Source organism: Chrysochloris asiatica, unplaced genomic scaffold (genome assembly GCF_000296735.1).
Source record: "Chrysochloris asiatica unplaced genomic scaffold, ChrAsi1.0 scaffold00106, whole genome shotgun sequence".
Taxonomy (NCBI): Eukaryota; Metazoa; Chordata; class Mammalia; order Afrosoricida; family Chrysochloridae; genus Chrysochloris; species Chrysochloris asiatica.
Window position 1 is genome coordinate 2,237,424 of NW_006408624.1, and position 20,025 is coordinate 2,257,448.

At 44.5% G+C, this 20,025-nt stretch overlaps 1 protein-coding gene across 1 annotated transcript in view; it reads right to left on the bottom strand.

The window, feature by feature from the left end:
- The window catches only part of KIAA0319L (KIAA0319-like ortholog), a 200,221-nt gene that overhangs the window by 8,658 nt on the left and 171,538 nt on the right, over positions 1 to 20,025 (bottom strand). The window contains exons 10-20 of the mRNA XM_006867522.1: positions 19,077 to 19,305; positions 18,193 to 18,316; positions 17,499 to 17,631; positions 15,618 to 15,766; positions 14,352 to 14,503; positions 13,906 to 14,044; positions 12,107 to 12,266; positions 6,436 to 6,578; positions 5,513 to 5,635; positions 4,871 to 4,961; positions 3,368 to 3,459 (exon numbers count right to left, since the gene is read on the bottom strand). Of these exons, the coding sequence (XP_006867584.1) occupies positions 3,368 to 3,459; positions 4,871 to 4,961; positions 5,513 to 5,635; positions 6,436 to 6,578; positions 12,107 to 12,266; positions 13,906 to 14,044; positions 14,352 to 14,503; positions 15,618 to 15,766; positions 17,499 to 17,631; positions 18,193 to 18,316; positions 19,077 to 19,305 (1,535 nt within the window). The remainder of the gene's footprint in view (positions 1 to 3,367; positions 3,460 to 4,870; positions 4,962 to 5,512; positions 5,636 to 6,435; positions 6,579 to 12,106; positions 12,267 to 13,905; positions 14,045 to 14,351; positions 14,504 to 15,617; positions 15,767 to 17,498; positions 17,632 to 18,192; positions 18,317 to 19,076; positions 19,306 to 20,025) is intronic.

A 20,025-nucleotide genomic window follows, 5' to 3' on the forward strand; every position in this document is an offset into this window, starting at 1 on the left:
GCCACAAATTCCCCCAGCTGTGAGCATTCCAACCTTCTAAGTATTCCTTTATATGTGGTTCAGAGTTCTGGGACCATCCCCTGAGCCTGCTTGGTCAGGTATTCTGTGTTGTTGTTGGCGGAGCTCTCTGCTATACGTCCACCCGATCCGCCATCTTGTTTGTTCTCCCTCACATACAGTTTTGTATCCCATTCTCTCCTCATCCTACCAGTGGCAGCTCTGGGCTGGATATGCAAATCGGCAGAGCCCATAATCAGAGCCAATGGTTCTGCTGGTCAGAGCCACACCAAATGCAAGTGGATTCTCATTACTCCCTCAGTCAGGCACTGGCGACAAAGAAGGGCCCTGCTGACCCTCTTCCCATCTCACAGTGTTCGCTCTGGTTACCTACATGCAGCCAGTCTGTACCCTCACCCTGTGCTCACCTTTCCCTCCATCTCTTACTAAGAAGCCTGCTGTGCTGAAACCAGGCCTCCTTCCAACTTCTCCTCAGCACTCCTCACCATCATCTCTTCAGAAAAGGGAAATTAGATCCATAGCTCCTGTCTCCCACCCTACTTCCTATTTCCTCCTTCTCAGGGACCCACACACACACACCGCCGCCCATTACCTTCATCTCTGTTGCATCTGTGCTTATGAATCTCCTATCCAAGTGAACCCTTGACCTTGCTGTCCCCTTGAACTCCAGTCCTGCTTCTCCTCCAGTTTCCAATGCTCAACTTTAAAGGAATCTCCTTAATTTACAGCCTCCATTTCCTCACTACCTGCACTTCCACTTAGCTCATCCTTCTCCTCTAGCGGCTGACTTCTCCAGAGCCAACATCAACCACCTTTGGGCTTCAGCAGTATTACACATTGAACACTCTCCCTCAGGATTCCCTCCTCTCTGATGGTCTTTCTTGGGCTCTTCAGCTCTGCACCTCTTTGGTCCACCTTTATTTTACCCCTCAGTGTAATTCATCTTCTCTTACCCAATCACTGCACTCAATGGCTCCAACTCTGTGAACAGCATTTTCATCCTTGTCTCTCAGTTTGATGTCAGTCTATCCTTCCTGTCCTCACATCCTGCTGACACCATACTGTTTTGAGTCACCATCACTTTCTCCTTGGATTACTGCAAAAATTCCCTTGCTGTCCCCTGACCTGCAATTTCTCCCCTTCAATCTACTATATGGTGGTACCAGACTAATTTTCCTAAAGCAGCACTTCCAAAATGTGGCCTTCAGGATAAATATTTTACTTCTTGGGCTGACATTCAAAACTTTCCAGTTAGGTCTTAGTTCTCTAGTTTTAACCCAGTTCATAACTATCCTAAACCAGATACTTGATCTTCAACAATTCCCTAGGAATGACATCACCCAACCCACAAAGATGATCAAATATCATCTCTGAGAATCACCTTCATGCCTCCTGTTTTCTCACACTCTTTTGTCAACATACCACTTAGTTCATCAAGTCATCCCCCTAAGTGTGTCTTAAATCTATCTGCTTCTCCTTATTTCATCATCTCTCCATCATAAAAACATTCTATTTTACCTCTCACCCACTCCTGCCCCCTCCAATTCCTTCAAACAGCAGCCACTACTGTATTTTACAAATGTAAATCAAATCACATCTTTCACCCCTCAAAAAAACAGTGACTTTCCAATGTTCTCAGAAGGATTTCACAAGTCCCTGCTTGCCTATCCAGTCTCATGCTACTGACCCCTTTTGTTCACTATGTCCAGCATACAGCTGCCTTCTGATTCCTTGAAAGCCCTGCTCCTTCCAGTAGCTGGGCCTTCACTATTTTGCTCCTTTGCCTGAAATACTGTTTCCTGGACTCTTTATCTGGCTAACTCCTGTCGGGGTCTCTGACAAAGATCCTTCCTTGTCACACTGTGTATACGGATTGTTCTTGTGTAATGTCTGTCTGATACAAACTACCAAAGAGCAGACTCAGCATAGTTCATCACAACATAACCAGGCATAGGGCCCGGCACACAGTGGTTTCAATCCATAGTCACAGACGAGTAAGTAACAGTTCCTCCAAGACTGCACCAAGTGCTAAGAGGACAGACACATGCAAAACAGACATAACGCAATGAGAGAAATGCTCATACAGACATTCAGGAGAAAGATGAACACAACTAGGAGGTGAAGGAGAAGGGTAAGAGCTTTCTGAACAAAGATGAGAAACATTAAGAAATTGCTCATAAGGGATCAGCAAGGGGGAAGATCCCAGAGAAGTAAACTGATGTATAATCACAAAGGCCATGTTTATCAGATGAAAAACGTATATTCTCACTGTGCTGGAAGCAGAAAGTCTTGGGCAGATGTACAGGTGGGAGAAGGTGGTCAGCACAGTAGGCTGTGCACATCTTGCCTCTAGGCCTTTATTCCAGTGTTTCCCAAGCAGAATGTTCTGCTCTCACTCCTCTGGTTACTGAAGCTTGGTTCAAGTGCCCACCCTCACCCCAGTGTTAGCTAACAGAGCTCCTTGGTGCAGAGTCCAGCTGCCTATAGGTGCTCATTTCTTCTGACATGTCCTCCTCTTTCATGAGGTTAAAACTCTAAGGGCAAAGCCTGTATCTTAGATTCTCTCTCTCCCACTACAGCCTCTCCCTGATGCAAAACTCTAAGTCTGAAAGGCATCCATCACTACTTGATGCAGAAGTAGTTCTGTTTGCAGAGTGTTTAGGAATAGCTTTATGTAGCATGCAGCCCCCTTAAGCAGACACGACACCTGACCTGTGGTATGCATGATGAAACTGAAACTTATCACCAAGTGACCAAGCCCAGCCAGGGAAGATGGGCCCACTCCTGCCCAATCTCTCTCGCTTCACCACTGAAGACTGTAGGAGACTCTCCAGCGGGTGAAGCAACTGACAGTGACCCAATGCACCTGGAGCCAGCCGGAAAGCTGCCCGCCTGCCTGCCATCTATCTATAAGAGACAGAGGCTGCGCACCTGCCAAATGATGGGGAGGACAGACAGGAGAGGCAGACTGGCGGAAAGAGACGTGAACTGGGAGACACTGACTTTGATCTCAGTTCTTCCTCACCTTGTTGTGTTCCCAGAAAGGACAGACTTGTCAGGCAAAAGAGACCCAAGTCCCCAATCCCTGACTACAGGGGACAGCTGAGAAAGCTGAGCTCTAGGCAACAGACCTGAGGTGATAAACAAAGTGAGGAAGCAGAGCTTGTCCCACGTGCAGCTTCTGCCAGCTCAATGCAAACTGGACTCCCAGCCGTCATGAGGAGAGGGAATGCTTCTCCAGCACCAATAGCAGTTATCACCACAGTCAGGGAGGGACGAGTGACAGTGGCTCTGCACAGAGAGAGTGCAAAAACCTAGACAGCCCGCGTGTAGCTCCCAGGACCACTACCTGCACGGGAGGTTGGCTTCAGCTCCAGGCTTTCCTGGTCAGTGGCATCCAGGATCTTGTACTTGCTTTTCCTCCTGGGTTTTCCTTTTTGCCTGAAAAATACAAACCCAGTGCTGCTCAGGAAGAGGCTGGGTGCGAAGTCTGGGTAGCCAACCACTGGCCGACAGAGCCAGACAGGTGTGTCGGAGCCTGTCTTGAGGGGTAGCTGCTTAGGGTAAATGAAACTGTGATTTGTTCCTCACCTGCCCTCCAGCAATTCTGGAATAAGGCCAGGCACACAGACCATCTTAGCATGGGCTCACTGTTCCACAGAGGTAATGAAGGACTGACTGGTTAAAAATGGAAGTTTTAAAAAAAAGACCTGAAAACCCTGTGTTTGGAGGCTGGAAAAGAGGAAAGCATTAAGTTGTTAACATTGGTTCTCTTAGGGTGGTGGAAATTTCTAACAATTATTTTAACTTTCTAAGTTTTATAAGAAGTTATATTGCAAGTTGAACTCCAGCAATGCCACTTATTAACTATGTGCCGTTGAACACTTAATAGCATTCTCCTGAACCTAAGCTTCCTTGTCTAAAAGATGGGGAGGGCTATCCTGCATAGTATAAAAGACTGTTGTTCGTGTTAGTTGTCTCAAGGGTATCCCATGGGTACAGAGCAGGACTGCTATATAGGGGTTTCAAAGCTGTGAACTTTCAGAGGCAGATTCCCGGGCCTATCTTCCAAGGCACTTAGGGTGGGTTCACACTGCTAACCTTTCAGCTAGTAGTTGAGCACTTAGCCATTTGTGCCTTCCAGGAGCTTCTTAATAAAAACATTATCTATAAAATGCTATCACAGTGCTCATCCTACAGCACACACAGAAATCATACGTCTTATTAATAATGAAAAACGTACAAAAAATATACAAAGACTAGATTGACAGAGTCAAGTGAAAAAATGCAGACCATCTAATCATGAAAGCATGTATCAACTGAGATCCAACTAGAAAGGAAGGCAGAGCAATGAAGAACTCAGCGTTAAGGTGGTGGTACTAAAGGACACAAACTTCAGACATATGGTTCAGGCCCAGACCCCTAGCCCACACTCCCACACAGCCCTACTCTCTAAGTTCCCTCACACTCATCTCCCCACTGGCCAATTTTCCTAGGCTGCAAATCCCTGTGGAGGCAGCCAATGTCACTGATGGGAGTGTGCTTCTGCCCTCAGGCAGGCCTGCACATGGGTGAGCCACACTTCCATAGCAGGAAGGGGAAAGGGAGAGAAACAGGACTTAGCAACGGTTCTTTTACATGATATTGTTGCTAAGTGCCTTCCAATTAATTACGATTCATAACGACCCTGGATAGAATTTCTGAGGAGCAGCTGGTGGGTTTGAACTTCTGGCCTTGTGGTTAGCAGTCCAGTGCTTATCCTACTCTCTCATGGAAGGTACTAAATCATTAATTTGTTAAATGAATATGTGACTGGAAGGCCAAATGAACTTCAAAGAAGAATCCATCTTACCTCTTACAACAACAGATCACAGTCCAAGACAGGATTCCCATGGCAACAACAATGAGAAAGGAAGCGATGATAACATACAGCACGCTCCACTCTGCCAAGAAAAACAAAATGGCGAAGAGAGAGGCTAGAAGGTAGGTTGGGGCTGCCCACATCTTGGGCAGGAGGTGACTTCACTCTGCAGACAGGAATCCCCCTAGGGCTCCATAAGGAAGGCAAGACCCTGGGGATGAAAGCAGCTAGGTTCTGAACCTTTAAACTATCCCTATTTTCTAATTCCTGGTCCAGGCATGCTCTGAGCTCCTGGGGCAGTGGTGCTGGCTGGACAGAGAGCAATGGAGGGAACAGGAACCAGCAGGAAGGCACTCAAAAAGGACAGGAGGCCTTGTAGTTGATCTGATTTTAGGCTACAATTTGCAGCTCGTCTGATGCGAGCCTGGCTTTTCTTATATGACTGCTTCAGAGTTTGCCTCTAACCTTGAGCAAGTGTGGAGGAAGTAAGTAAAAGTCTTCTGCAAACAGAAGATACACAAAGTTCTTCTCCTTGTCTGCTCATCTGCCTCGCAAACACCAACACCCACCCACTCAGCACAGAAGCACATTCAGTGCCAAGTCGGCTGGTATGGTGCCAAGCAGAAGACTCACCACAGTTGCTGTCTCCATCCCTCAGCTGCACCTTAATGAAATTCTCCATCCAAAAAGGGTCACAGATACAGCGTTTGGTGAATGAATCACAGTGGCCATGGTCAGAGCAGTTCAACTGACAAGCTGAGGGAAGAAGGAAAGGGGAAAAAAGTCAGAGTCAGTAAGGACAACTGGCACCCCGTACCCATGAAGACATTAAAGCACAATGCTCGGTGGCAAAATGTCATGGGGGCCTGATCCCAGAGCTGTTACAGCCTGGGCAGGGAGCAGCTCATAATAACCATCCTGGAGCAATTATGAAAGTCATAAAAAGACAGTTCCAGTCTGTCTTCACATGTGCTTTCTCTGTGTCAGCAGCTGTTCACCTTTTAGGACTCGTGGGCCTCCTTCTTAGAACTAGTTAATAGCAAAAATAAATACATAGTATTAAAACAAATGGCAATTCTATTAAATATTTAAGAACACAAAGATATAAAATAATAATAGACAAGTAGATGTCATTATTAAAGCATTAAAAGAGAACATCTAGAATTAGATACAGAAATTTATCATTTTAAAGTAGTGGTGAATAAAAATGCTATTTTGCCATATAATGTGAGATGAAATTATCTTTGATTTCTACTGCCTCAAAGTCACAAGTTCTACTGCCTCAAAGTACTGTACTGTGTTGCCTACCTACATAGTGGAGGGGAATAAAATACAATCCAGCTAGAAATTTGTGAAAATAAAGATGGAACTTCCTCCCAGTCAAGTGCACAGCTCCCAGACTGCTATCTCAGGGGCCCAGGGACCTGGATCAGCCAGGACTTTTCATGACGATGGAGGAATGGGGGCATTTCTACGTTCCCAGAGGAGACGACAGGGCCCAAAGGTAGGATGAGGGCACTGAGGGCTCCTGCTCCCACCCCACTTGAGTTACTCACTGACAGTATTGATTTCCAGGGCTCCAAATATCAGAAAGTCTGCCTTTTGCTTCCGCAACTCACTCTTGAGCAGCGATGCCACCTCACGGCCTTTGAAGATCTGATGGGGAGGCTCATTCTGAACAAAAAATACCATCTTGGTGCTGCAGAGACATACAACATTGTGAATGAGCTGAAACAGTCAACAATCACCAGCACAGATAGCAGCAGCTACCACTCCCTGAGCACCTTCTGCTGCCCCACTCGCTATACTAATGACTATATGCATTCGCTCACTACAAGCCAGTGAAAAGGGTGTTAACCAGCATCATCCCCAGTTTACACTGGGACTCAGAGGGGTTAAGTAACTTGCCCAAGGTTACACAGTTAATTTATGGCAGAGCCATACCCCAACCCTGATATATCTGACTCCAAAGCCTAGGCTTTTAAAAATGCCCTTAAGTTGTCCTGGCTTACAAGAGGCCCACACCAAATGGGAAACTGGAAGAAAGACAAGAAAAATGGGAATTTGGTTACAGCTAGATTCCTACTGTCAGCCTTTCTACAGCTAGGATGGGAGTGCCTGGGTTACTTATTCCCGAGATAAACCACAATGCTTTGTAAAACATTATCCATAGGGCAAACCATAGCCACAGTGACTGTTACTATGACAAGAAAGACCCTACACAACTGTGTGGTTGGTGGGAAATTACGTTATTCCATGTCCAAAATCTGATCGCTTTCTGACTGTCCATTTCTGTCCAAGACAGGTTGGGTTGAACTCATGTCTGGGTAGCACGAATTCTGTTCCCTATGCCTTAACCTCAATTTTGATAGACTGCTACTGAAGCTCCATGTTAGTCTCATAAATAAGCCTTTCCAATCCATGGCTCACACTGTATGTGAGATATTGTTTCTCTTCAACCTTCAGGGTAGAGGGTTGGACCTGGATCTGCCTGAGGCCCTGGACCTCCAGTACAAATAGTCTAGTGTATTTATTCCAAAGTATAATATCAATAGTTCCATTTTCTATGTGACATGACATGACATGAACGTTTGGGAACACTTCATAGTCTCACTAAAAGCTTGCTGCAGTGAGTTTGAATTAAGCAACAAAACTTTACCCCCCTGTGACTTAATGCATGGTTACAGTTTCCATTTCTGTCTATAAACCCCAACCTTTATCTTCTCTCCCCATGAGTGGCCTCCTTTTCTTTTCCTCCTCTCTTCCTGAGTAACCAAATCTACATTTGAAGATACTTGCTACAATATCCACCGGAGATCTTCTACAGCTTCACAGTAAACTCAAAACTATGACCATTCATTGAACACTACGAGTTAGGGACTATACAAATATCTTGTTTAATCTTCAACAGCAATCCTGTAAAGCAGGCACTAGCAACTTTACAGGAGCTAAAGCTGATTAAGAGAGGCTAAGTAACACTAGAGGGAGGGCTCAGAAGCCAGGTCGGTCTGATATAGACCTATGCTCGTGCCCACTGTAATATCCTATCTCCTTGGATCTTATTCTCCTCCTGTAGTCTTCAACTAAATTACTATCCAAGCCAGAAACCCAGAGTCCTAACTGATGCTTCTCTCTTCTGCATCCCCCATGGGCAGCAATGAGAAGTCTCTGGCCAAACCCTGCAACAATGCTTTTACCAACACTCTTGCTGATTGTCTTTCTGCTGCTTCTACCCAGCCAATTCCAGCAACTTAGATCAACCCAAGCAGCCACTTTCCCATTCCTAACACCCAGCCTGCTAAGCATAGCTTGGAATGCATGCCAGATCCAGGCCCCACTCCAGATCAACTGAATGATATTCTCAGGGGAGATGCTCAGCCAGTGGTGTGACCATAAAAGCTCCCCAGGGGATTTGAAGTGTAGCTAGAGCTGGGATTTTTCTGACCTAGGCAGAGACACCAACTTTGCTCAAAGCCACCATCCTTTCCTGGAATGAGCTCCCAAACTTGATCACTTTCCTCAGCTTCCCACCTCATCTACATCTCCTTAAAGTAGATGGCCCAATCTCCAGTTTCAAGAGAAAACACATAACATTGTTTCCAACACTCTCAAAATTTTCATCCTCACTACCTCTAAACAAGGTACAAGAGATGAACAGAAAATTTCAAAGATCAGCTCGAGAAGGTAAAGCCAAATATTACAACAAAATGTGCCAAGATCTGGAATCAGAAAACCAAAAAGTAAGAACACACTCAGCATTTCTCAAGCTGGGGGAAATGCAGAAAAAATTCAAGCCTCAACTTTCGTTATTGAAGGATTCTCTGGGCTATTATTGAATGATACAGAAAGCATCAAGAGAAGATGGAAGGAATACACAGAGACACTGTACCAAAAGGAAATGGTTAATGTTCAACTGTTTCAAGAGGTAGCATATGATCAAGAGCCAATGATACTGAAGGAAGGAGTCCAAGGTGCATTGAAGGAATTGGCAAAGAACAAGGCACCAGGAATTGATGGAATAAAAATTGAAATCTTTCAGGAACGTGAGGTGGCACAGGAGGCACTCACTCATCTCTGCCAAGAAATTTGGAAGACAACTATCTGGCCTACTGATTGGAAGAGATCCATATTTGTGCCCATTCCAAAGAGAGGTGACCCTACGGAATGTGGAAATCATCGGACAATCTCTTTGATATCTCATGCAAGTGAAGCTTTACTAAAAGTAATACAGAAATGGCTGCAAGCATACACTGACAGAGAACTTCCAGAGGTTCAAGCCGGATTCAGAAGAGGACGTGGAACGAGGGATGTCTGATGTCCGATGGATCTTGGCTGAAAGCAGAGAATATCAGAAATATGTTTACCTGTACTTTATTGACTATGCAAAGGCTTTTGATTGTGCGGATCAGGACAAGCTATGGACAACCTTGCGAAGTATGAGTATTCAAGAACACTTAATTGTGCTCATGAGGAATCTGTTGTACATGGACCAAGAGGCAGTTTGTTCAAACACAACATGGGAACACTGAATGGTTTAAAATTAAGAAAGGTGTGCAACAGGGTTGTATTCTTTCACCATACTATTCAACCTGTATACTGAGCAAATAATACAAGAAGCTGGGTTCTATGAAGAAAAACATGGCATCAGAATTGGAGGAAGACTCATTAACAACCTGTGATATGCAGACAATACAACCTTGCTTGCTGAAAGTGAAGAGGACTTGAAACATTTACTGGTAAAGATCAAAGAGCACAGCCTTCGGTATGGATTACATCTCAATGTAAAGAAAACAAAAATCCTCACCATTAGACCAATAAACAACATTCTTATCAACAGAGAAAAGACTGACATTGTCAAAGACTTCATTCTTCTTGGATCAACTATCAACACTCACGGAAGCAGCAGTCAAGAGATCAAATGATATACTGCACTGGGCAAGTCTGCTGCACAAGACCTTTTTAAAGTGTTGAAGAGCAAAGATATCAGCTTGAGGACTAAGGTGCGCCTGACACAAGCCGTGGTATTTTCAATAACCTCATATGCATGCGAAAGCTGGACAATGAATAAAGAAGACGGTAGAAGAATTGATGCTTTTGAGTTATGGTGTTGGAGGAGAATATTGAAAGTGCCATGGGCTGTCAAAAGAACCAATAGATCTGTTTCGGAAGAAGTGCAGCCAGAGTGCTCCTTGGAGGCCAAGATGGCCAAACTTCGTCTCTCATACTTTGGACATATTGTCAGGAGTGACCAGTTGCCGGAGAACGGTATCATGTTTGGTAAGGTGGAGGGTCAGAGAAAAAGAGGAAGACCCCCAACAAGATGGATTGGCCAAGTGGCAGCATTGATGGACTCAAGCATGGCAACAGTAGTGAGGCTGGCCCAGGATTGGGCAGTTTTGTTCTGCTGTGCATATGGTCGCTATAGCACCTAACAACAACAACCTCTAAACTCACCTATAGTTAGCCATCTCCCACCCTTCAGTCCTTTCCCCAGAGAAAGTGATGGTCCTGCTCCTGCTCACAAAAGACCTCTATTTATTACCCATCCCCAGTCTCCAGCACCTCCTTTGTGTCAGCACCTTCCCCTCAGTCTATAAAGATGCTCAATGATTTCCTATCTTTACAAAGTATTTTTTGATCCTAGTCCCATAAAATTTCCTCAAAGAAGTGTTATTTTTACCATCTCTGTATCTTCAAACCATGCATTTTACCCTCTGCTCCCAAAATCTAAGAAAAATGCTCACACTAAAGTTTTTTCCTTTAACAATATTTACCTCTATTCACTTTTTTTTTTTTCCTGCCCCCAACCCCAACTCGCCCTGTAACCATCACAGAATGTTACATTTTGACAACAATGGTCTCATGTCACATTAAGGTTTGGATAATTTACAACTAATCAGAAAACCCAAAGGCCTGTTGAATGCTCTCACAACCTCACCCCTCCTGTAGCATCTAAATCCTTCAACCAGCACCCTACTTCTTAACTTCTCCAGACCACTCTTGCTTGAGAGGCCTCTTTCCTTTCTGATGGCTGTTTCTCAGCTTCCTTTGCTGCTTCTCCTACTCTGGAAACAGTGGTGCCCTCCAGAGCTCTGACCTCCCGCTCTGGATGCCCCCAGTGCGACTCATCATCCTCATGGCCTGACTCCTGCCTGAGACTGGTGACCTTCTATCTCTGGCATTTTCTACCATCCTCATCCCCAGCCTACACTTGCTGCTAGTTCCAAATTCAATGGTCAAACTAAACTAATTACCTTACCCTCAAACTGGCTCTTTTTTGTATTCTGAGGGTGAAAGATGAAGCTTTCTGCTCCCGTAAAGATTTACAGTTTCAGAAACCCTGTACAGGGTCGCTATGAGTTGGAACCAACTCCACGGCACATAACCACCACCACCAATCTTAGTAAATGTCATTCATCATCTGTCCAGTCACTACAACCAAAAGCCTCATATCTGATGCCTCATTCACCTTCATTCCCAAAAGGTCACCAAGTTCTGTTGACTTCACCTCTGAAATTTCTTTTCATTTCCTCTCTTCTGCCATCTCTGACACTCCCTAATTCAGGTCTTTATCACCCTCCACTGGATTAGTTCAAACCTTCCTGACTGTCTTTGATCTCTTCCTACCTGAGTCTAGTCTCCTCACTACCAGTCTTTCAAAAACCAACAACAAAAAAAGTCTGATTATAGAATTTCCTTGCTTTAAAAACAAAAACTTCACACTTATAAAACATACTAACTTAGGTGCTTGCATATGCCAGTCCACGTATCTCTGCAGTCAGACTTACTTTCCACATGTCTGAACTTCTCAAGGAGGAGGAATCCCTGCACTAACATACCAGAGTCAGAGCTCATGTTGCTCCCGGCTCCAGTTTCCCTCTTCTCCTCCTGTACCTGCCAGTGCAACTCTTGCTTCTTCTGGAAAATCTGTGGATGATCCTGCACCCCACCCTCCAGCAAGAATTCATTGTTTTTGCTTCTGTGTCTCCATGATGCCATACATATGTCAAATTCACCCTGTACTGCTGTTCTGTGTCTACTTGACCGCCCTTCTCTGGTTTGTACCCCCAGTACTCTAGTGCAGTGTCTAATTTATTAAAGGAAGGGACTTCATGAGAGTGGTTCCTAGTCTGAGAGCCCACCCTTCTGGATCTATTCAAACTACCATCAAGAAACCCAGGGAGGTCCTGGTCTTTCCTCTGCATCCCCCATTCATTGCCCAGCTACCTCTGCTCCGTGTACGGCTGAATCTTTTGCACAATGATGTCGGAATCCAGCACCCCAAGAAGAACCCCAATCTGGCGAATGAACATCCCCTTCAGCCTCTCAGTTAGCTGACTGACGCTGATATCCAAGATGATCTCCACCAGGTTGCTTTTCCTGGGATCTGGAAAGCATGTGGATCAGTCAAGGCTTTAGAAGTAGGAGAGGTAACACAGACCTGCCTCTATGCATTTGCTTCCATACAGGAAGAGGCGGGACCATTCAGAAATGCAACTGAACTCCTTCAAATGAAAAAAAAAAAAGTGAATTCTAAGAATTCGATCTGGGGCTGGCTTGTACAGCATCTAAAGCATTCCTGGTCTCTACATTCTCCTGAGAGTTACCATGCATGTGCAGGGGAAAATGAAGCAACAGTGGGCTAGTGAGGGGAGTAGGGAAGACAGAAATACTTTAATGCTTGTTTAAAAATCCCTGCCCAATTGGCTTTGCTACCCAAGTGGTGGGTAGCATGCAGTCTTCATTTTCCAAGGCCTTGCTATATGTAGTTGGCTTGTCTTTGCCTTTTAGAGCAATATTGGGCAGTTTTATCAATAATGTGATTGGACCCGTCCCCTGCAGTAAACACAGAGAAAACCCAGGCAGCCAAGAAATAAGGATTTGTTTAGAGCAACATCACTGCTGCCATTTTTGACAACTGTAGAGCTGTGATGCTATTGTGTTTTACTTTTGACTTTGTCCCAAAGACGTTTCTCCATTTAGAAGCTACACCTTGATTGTTCAGAATACCGTATTCACATACATAGATATGCATAATTTGCCTGTTCTGGTGTACAGTTTGCATAATTTATAGATTATCTATGGATTGTGAAGTACTGGTGTGGTGTTATAGGTCCAAACATAAGGTTGGTTTGAACAGTTCAAACTCACCAGCTGCTCCTCAGAAACCCTATATAGAGTCGCTATGAGTCGGAACTGACTCCATGACACTTAACAACAACTACAACATGATATGACTGTAAATACAGAATAGACTTTCAGTATCTTTGATGCTGTTCTTCCCAGACATAGGACAAGGATTGGAAGATCTCCCAATATCTCTTTTCATCTGAGACATCAGAAAGGGGTTTGGCCCAGATAATAAAGAGTAAGTTTAAAGTTAAAATGATCTGATCAGATGCTTAGCAATTTATAAATCTCCACCCCACCCCACATACAGTACCTTCCTCTCACCAAATTAACCTCAAAGCAAAACAAAAACATGGTTCTATTTAAGAAGAAAATTTTATTTCTGAAAATCTGAAAAATGTAAAGGGCACCAATTATTTTACCTTCCCTAGGCTGTCAGCTAAAGCCTCAGGCTTAACTTATAAAAAGAAATTGTTTTCTGCATCTGGGTGCTGATGAGACATCATGACTTGCGCTATTCCTGTGCTCAAATTCCCAACACAGTCGCAGCCGTCTCTCCTCAGGCACATATAGGGAGAGTGTGCTGAATGAGAGACAAAGGCCTGACTCTGACCCAACCGCTGTGTAACACTAAGAGAGCCCTGCCCCTCTCTAAGTTTCAGTCTGTCCATCGGAGACAATCTGGAAGAATTCTGTATTCCTGTGTGAGTACGAGAGTTATTGCTGGGATAGACAGTGGTCACTATGAACCGGAATCAACTTGACGGCAATGAGTTTGGGTTTGGGTTAAGGATCTTCAGCTTGGGGTTTCTAGGTTTTTTTCAAAGCTGGACATGCCACCTGGCCAGGTCTGGCTGGGGAAGGGGCTGACCCATGCCATCCCTGAGGGAACTCACCAGGCTTCACCTCCACAGTGGTCCGGTCTGAGTCACTCTCACCCTTTGCATCAGTCACTTTCAGGTGAAATGTGTAGGTTCCCTCAACCAGGTTGGACAGAAAGAGGACAGGGTGGTGGTCAGAGTGGTTTAACACCTCCTATGGGGTTGAACAACATGACAATGTTGCAGAACAAAACACATGCCAAGTCACTGCTTCTGTAATAACAAGGACCCTGTGCTAAACTGCTTCAGCTCTGGGCAGTTTCCACTCTGACAGGCCCTGCAGCCAGGACAGCTTGTAGGATCAGAGAAGAGATGCACATCTTGTGCCACACTAGCTTGCAGAACAGGTCTGAGCAAGTCCTTGGTTCCCAAAGAGCAAGGCAGGTTCACTGCAACGGACCACTTGGTAAAAGAACATTCCGGAACAGTAGGCTCACCCTCGCCTCCCCTGGCACACTTACCCCTGCTGCTGGGCTCCCCTCATCTCGAGTCCAGAGGTAGCTGACTATTCCTTTGTCGTCTGAAGACTTGGAACCGTCCAGCTCTACTGTGCTTGTGGGCAAGGTAATCACCACACTCCCAGTTATCTTGGCTGTTGGGGGTTTGTTCATTTCTAACCAAAGAGAAAAATCATCCAGAGAATGCAATTATCTGAAAAGGAATACTTCTTGATGATGCTGACAGGGAAATTAAAGTGAACATCAAACACATCTTAAATGAAGCACTGTCTGGTATGCCTATCCACACCAGCAACCAACAGGCAAATTCAAAGCTTCAAACTTGACAGGCCCTAGAGTCCCAGGGCTACCCAGAGAAATGCTCTCCCAACATGCACACCAGGGGGAACAGCCTCTCGGAAAGGAACCCTTTCTCTGCTTTGGTGGTAAATAACGAAAGATGAGAAACAAAAGCCCAAAGGGAGCTCGGCTTTCATTCAGCAGTAACAAAAAAATCCCTTTTGATGTATGGTTTTAAAATGTTACTTTCTGAAGACCTTTTATATTTCTTCTTTGCTATGGTGGTTATTAAGTACCCTCGAGTCAGTTCTGAATCATAGTGAACTGTATAGGGTTTCTGAGGAGCGGCTGGTGGGTTTGAACTGCTGACCTTGCAGTTAGAAGTCCAGTGCTTATCCTACATTGTCACACTAGGACTGCATTCCTTTCTTAGTATTTTTAAAAAGAAAAATGAAAAGAGACCACTCTTCTCTGGGGTCCATCTTGAAGTTTGCTTGCTTACTAGGTTAGTGCTCAGTATGTTACAGCTAAAGGACAGTACATAGCTGATGAGTTTTCCTTCGACCAGCTCTGGATCCTATCTCCCAAGGCCATAACTGGTTTGCAGGCTCACAGGACTACATGGGAAACTGCAGAGCAGCACAGTCATTCTACAGTCTGACAGCAGGTGTCACTGTAGCTAGCAGGAAAATTGCAGAAACACCCAGGTCTTAGCAGTACAAGGGCAAAAATTAAAATGCATAGGAAAAAACCCTTAATTTTTGACCCATTCACTTTTTTTAAAAAGGGGTGAGGAACAAAAAGGAAGGAAGCGAGGGCGGGAGGGGTGAGGGAGCCCTTACAGTTCTTCAGTTAAAGTTTATTTTAGAAAAGCAGTTTAGTAGCTACCCTCAATCTCCTAAGCTTCTTCCCCACCCCTTGTTGTGTCTAATCCACCTCTGCAGCCAAACAACACATGACCAATTCCTCAGCTCTCCAATCTGGAGGTACCTTCTCTGACAATGACATTCACGGAGCTCTGGCTCTGCAGGTTCCTCTCATCTTTGACAGTCAAGGTGAACACATAGGCTCCAACCTGCAGCCCGGTCACAGTGGCGACACTGCTGTTAGCATTCTCAAGCTGCACACCATCAGGTCCCCTGGACAAAGAGAAATCAGACGGTGGAACTGTACCTGTCTGCTGCTCTCTGGGCCCTGACTCAGTGGGAAGAGACAATTATTGCCTCAGCTAGGACATGAACTATTGTTTCCCAGACCTTGAAAGGACATGTTTAAAAATATTCCATTTGAACAAAGTATCGTTTGGCCCCAAAATACGGGCTACCTGCTGACCAGAAAATTCCAGTCACCAGTTTTCACGCAGATCTAGTCTTTCCTTTTACATGAGCTCCTGGAACATTCACTTTCTTTCTTCCAGTTTGTAAGGAAAGAAAGTGCTCTGCACAGGTCTCTGATCAAAAGAATGATTTCAAGGTGATGTTTCTGAAAAAGCACTTCTGGCTCAGTAGATGGGTCAGCTCTCACAGACAAAAAAGCAAAAACGCGTATCTTAATCACATGCCAAAATGCCTCCTGATGGGAAGTCAAGGAAAGGAAATGGGCCAAGGATGCGGAAAACTCTCAGGACAAAAGAATCTTCTTCTCTGAAGCTATCTATGGAAGGTTCCCTCCAACTCCTGGGTTGGACCCACAGAGGACCAGGACCACCACCACCTTCCTTCCTTCTTCCTCTTTGGCCGCATACAGCAGCCTGCAGCAGCAGTAAGCTGTGTGAGAACACGCTGCCCACGATCAAAATGCTCTAGAGTGTTCCTTAAAAATACAGGACAACCAGAGAAATCTATAAACATCTAGATGTTTGCTTTGCTTTTTAAACTTGTAATTCCTGACCCCAGTAACCCATTATGAAACTAATTCCTCCTTCAAGAAGCTATGCTAAGCATAGTCTCTGCTCTAAACATGAATAAAACTCAACTGAAAGGTTTACCAGCCAGATCTTCAACAAACAGTTATAATTAAAACATGCTGGGCTGAGGAAGATGAGGCTCTCTAAAAGACAGAAACAAGAACTAAGGGAAATAATTTTGGGAATCGAATTCCAGAAATCACCAATCAAGTGGTTTCTGTAGTTAAACTACAGCCCTTTCCCACCTATCAAATACATAAATGCCCGAGGCTAATTAATTTAATAAAAGAAGAGTCTGTCCTACCATTGCTACCTATGGAGACAAGAATGCTTTGACATCTTCCTAAGAAATTCCTTTGCCTCCTGTGAGATCCTGCATAAAATCTGAGTTCCATTTGCTATGGTTCAAAGGAGCTTAAAGAAACTGTGAGAACCAGGAATGGTCCAATTAGGCAATTCCAGTTTAATTAGTCCTGTCTTGGTTGCTGCCTTTGACTTCTGGCTAACTTAATTGGTAAATGGTGTCTTCAAGGAAGCAGTAACAGATTAATGCTTTCATTTTGTAGATGAATTTTCAGTTCCCCTTAATAGCTGCTCTGCCCCATCCCCCCTGCCAGCCTGACCCAGTTAATTTTGAGCAACAGTACTTTTCTGCTCCATTACCCTTTCCATCCTGTCTCTCAAGTGTAATTAAACTATGCATTTCAGCTGATGAATTGTACCTGGGAAAGCACCATGATCACACACTATTACCTGGGGGCTAGCTGGTGAGAAGCATTTTTTTTTCTTATAAAAAATAACTACAATATCATTTTATTAGGATTGAAGTTTGGGATTGTAAACATTTCTCTCTCAGTCACCCTCTGGAAAAGCTAGTAAAAACCAAGTTACCTCTTGAAAACCAGTGAGACCTTGCACTTCAAGGGTTTGGAGCCTTTGCATATGGGTTTGGTGCCAACACTCACTGTGTTTTTTCCCAGAGATAGGAAATAATTCTCTGGTCATCTGAACTTTTGCTGCCATCCAGAGTGGTGCTGTCCACAGGAAGGGTCAGCTCTTTATCTGGGCCTGCATCTGCCTGAGGAGGCTTGTTGTTTTCTAGAAGACAGAGACGTGGAGGTCAAAAGCAGCCAGTTCAGTTGGAAAAGGAAAGAAATCAATTGGGACACACATCCTGGAAGTCATGGGAGTTCTGCCTCCCAGTCCACAGACTGTCAAGGGAGCTCTGGATTCAGTCAGGGCACTCACAGTGAAGAATGCAAGGCTGAAACATACAAAACTGCTGGAGGATACAAGACAGCATAATGAAGGTATAATGCCATGCTAAATAAGAAATACAATGCTATAGGAGCTCAAAGTGATAAAGAAGGCATTGAGGAAATGCACTGTTGACAACACAGATTTGGGGTGACAGAGACTCAAGCTCTTAGGTCCACTTGAAGGTCTAATAACTAGTCAAGGGCAAGGGTACAAGTGTACGCTGTAAAATACATACTCTTTTTCTCTCTAGCTAAGAAAAAAACAAAAGGAAAATGGACAAGAAGCTTCTCAGGCTTTCCTGGATTGGTGCCTTTTGCTTCTGAGAATCCAAGCTCTCCTCTCTCCTAAAGTTAGAGGAACCACTCAATAGAAGGGCCTTTACCACAAGTGGGAACTTACCAGGCTGGACAATAACAGTCACTCGAGCCGTGGCCTGCTGTCCTATTGTGTCAGTCACTGTGAGCTGATAAGTGTAGTCTCCTTCTTGCATTGCAGAGAGCTGCAGGGTTGGTGTTCTAACACCCTTTGTGGATAAATACAGACAAGTGGGAAATCAGACTCCCAGAGCCTGAACATCACACAGATTTAGCCAGTTTTCCAAACCTAACTCAGTACTGGGGCTAAAACCTCTCAGAGTTCAGCATAATTTGTGAATGCTGAGTCGGATAGCTTGCTAAAAGTTCCTCCCTTCAAGGGAATATCCTTCCCTGACACAGTAGCTGTTTCAAACAAAGCCATAGTCCTCACAAGGGAGGGGAGTATGGGAAAATATGCAGAAACAACCATGATCAGTCTCTGTGGCCCCACCCAGAAAAGGACATCATGAACATGTATGGAAATAACACCATTTAAAACACAGTGTTTAACAAATTCTCAAGAATATATGGCTGTAACTGAAGCTACTTTATAACATTCTGGTGTTCCCTGTTAGTATAGACTCTGTAGCAGCAGCAAAGCCTAACACAGTATTTACAACTAAAGCCAGGTGAGATGTGGGCTTTAACGTACGTCCAAATCTAGACTCACAGAATCTTGAGTATCAGAAGGAACAAAATAAATAATTTAGGACAAACTTCCAGTTTATTAACTTCCCCTAGAAGAGGAGGTGAAAACTGGCAGTTGGTGGACTAAATCCAGCTTTGTGGTTAGGTTATTTTGTTTGTTTAACTCAAATTGCTTTTTAATCCAAATCTGACTTTAAGAGTTAACATGGAACAGAAATAAGCCAGTCCAGCAACTCAAGCTCCCCTGGGCAAGAAAAGATCATCTCTACTCCCTCCTACCTGCATCTCTACCACTTTTCCTTTGCTGCTTGGGCTGAGTGACCACTCATAGCTGCTGATTCCATGATCATCAGTGCTCTGGTTCCCAAAGAGTGTGATGGAGTTTTGAGGCAGGGTGATCACTTGGTTGGGACCTGCATTGGCCACGGGGGGGTAATCCACAGCTTTGTTCACTGTCAGGCTTGCAGTGGTAGAGTTAGTAGCGCCATCCGAATCTACTACAGTCAAGCTATCAAGACAGAAAGAGGAGTGCAATCAGGGATGGGCTCAAGGAAAGATGACTGAAAGCCAAGGCTAAGGAACACCAAGGTGGCAGGTATCCATTCTTAACCATTTCTCTTGGAAGAGCAGAGTGTAATACCAAACACAAAGCTGCACTGAGTGTTTACTATGTGCACTCTGCTCGAAATGCTTTACAGCTTACTGAATCCTCACAACAGCTCTATAAAGCATTGTCCTCATTTAATATATGGAGAAACTGAGGCAAAAGAGGTAAAGTAACTTGCTCAAGGTCACACAGCTTGAAAGCAGTACAGTCCTGATCTCAATCCAAGTGATTTGTCTTCAGAACTACTTTGCTATGCTGCCTGGGATTGTCTGATGTAATAGCACTCATAACAGCCATGTGAGGTTATCACAGATTAAGGAGTCCTGGTGTGGCGCTGTGGGATAATGCACTGGACCACAAGGTTGGTTTGAAGCTCAAGGTCAGCAGTTCAAACCCACCTACCACTCCTTGGAAACCCTATAAAGGGTTGCTATGAGTCGCAACCACCTCGACACACTTGACAACAAATCACAGATTACACTTCACAGGAAATCGAATTGAAAGAAATATACCTAACTCATACGAACCAAGAGTAAATAGATAAAGGTTTACAAAACAGACTAAATGCTTTAGAGAAAGGAAGATCGCTTTAGGGAAATAAGACCCAATATATCCAGATTA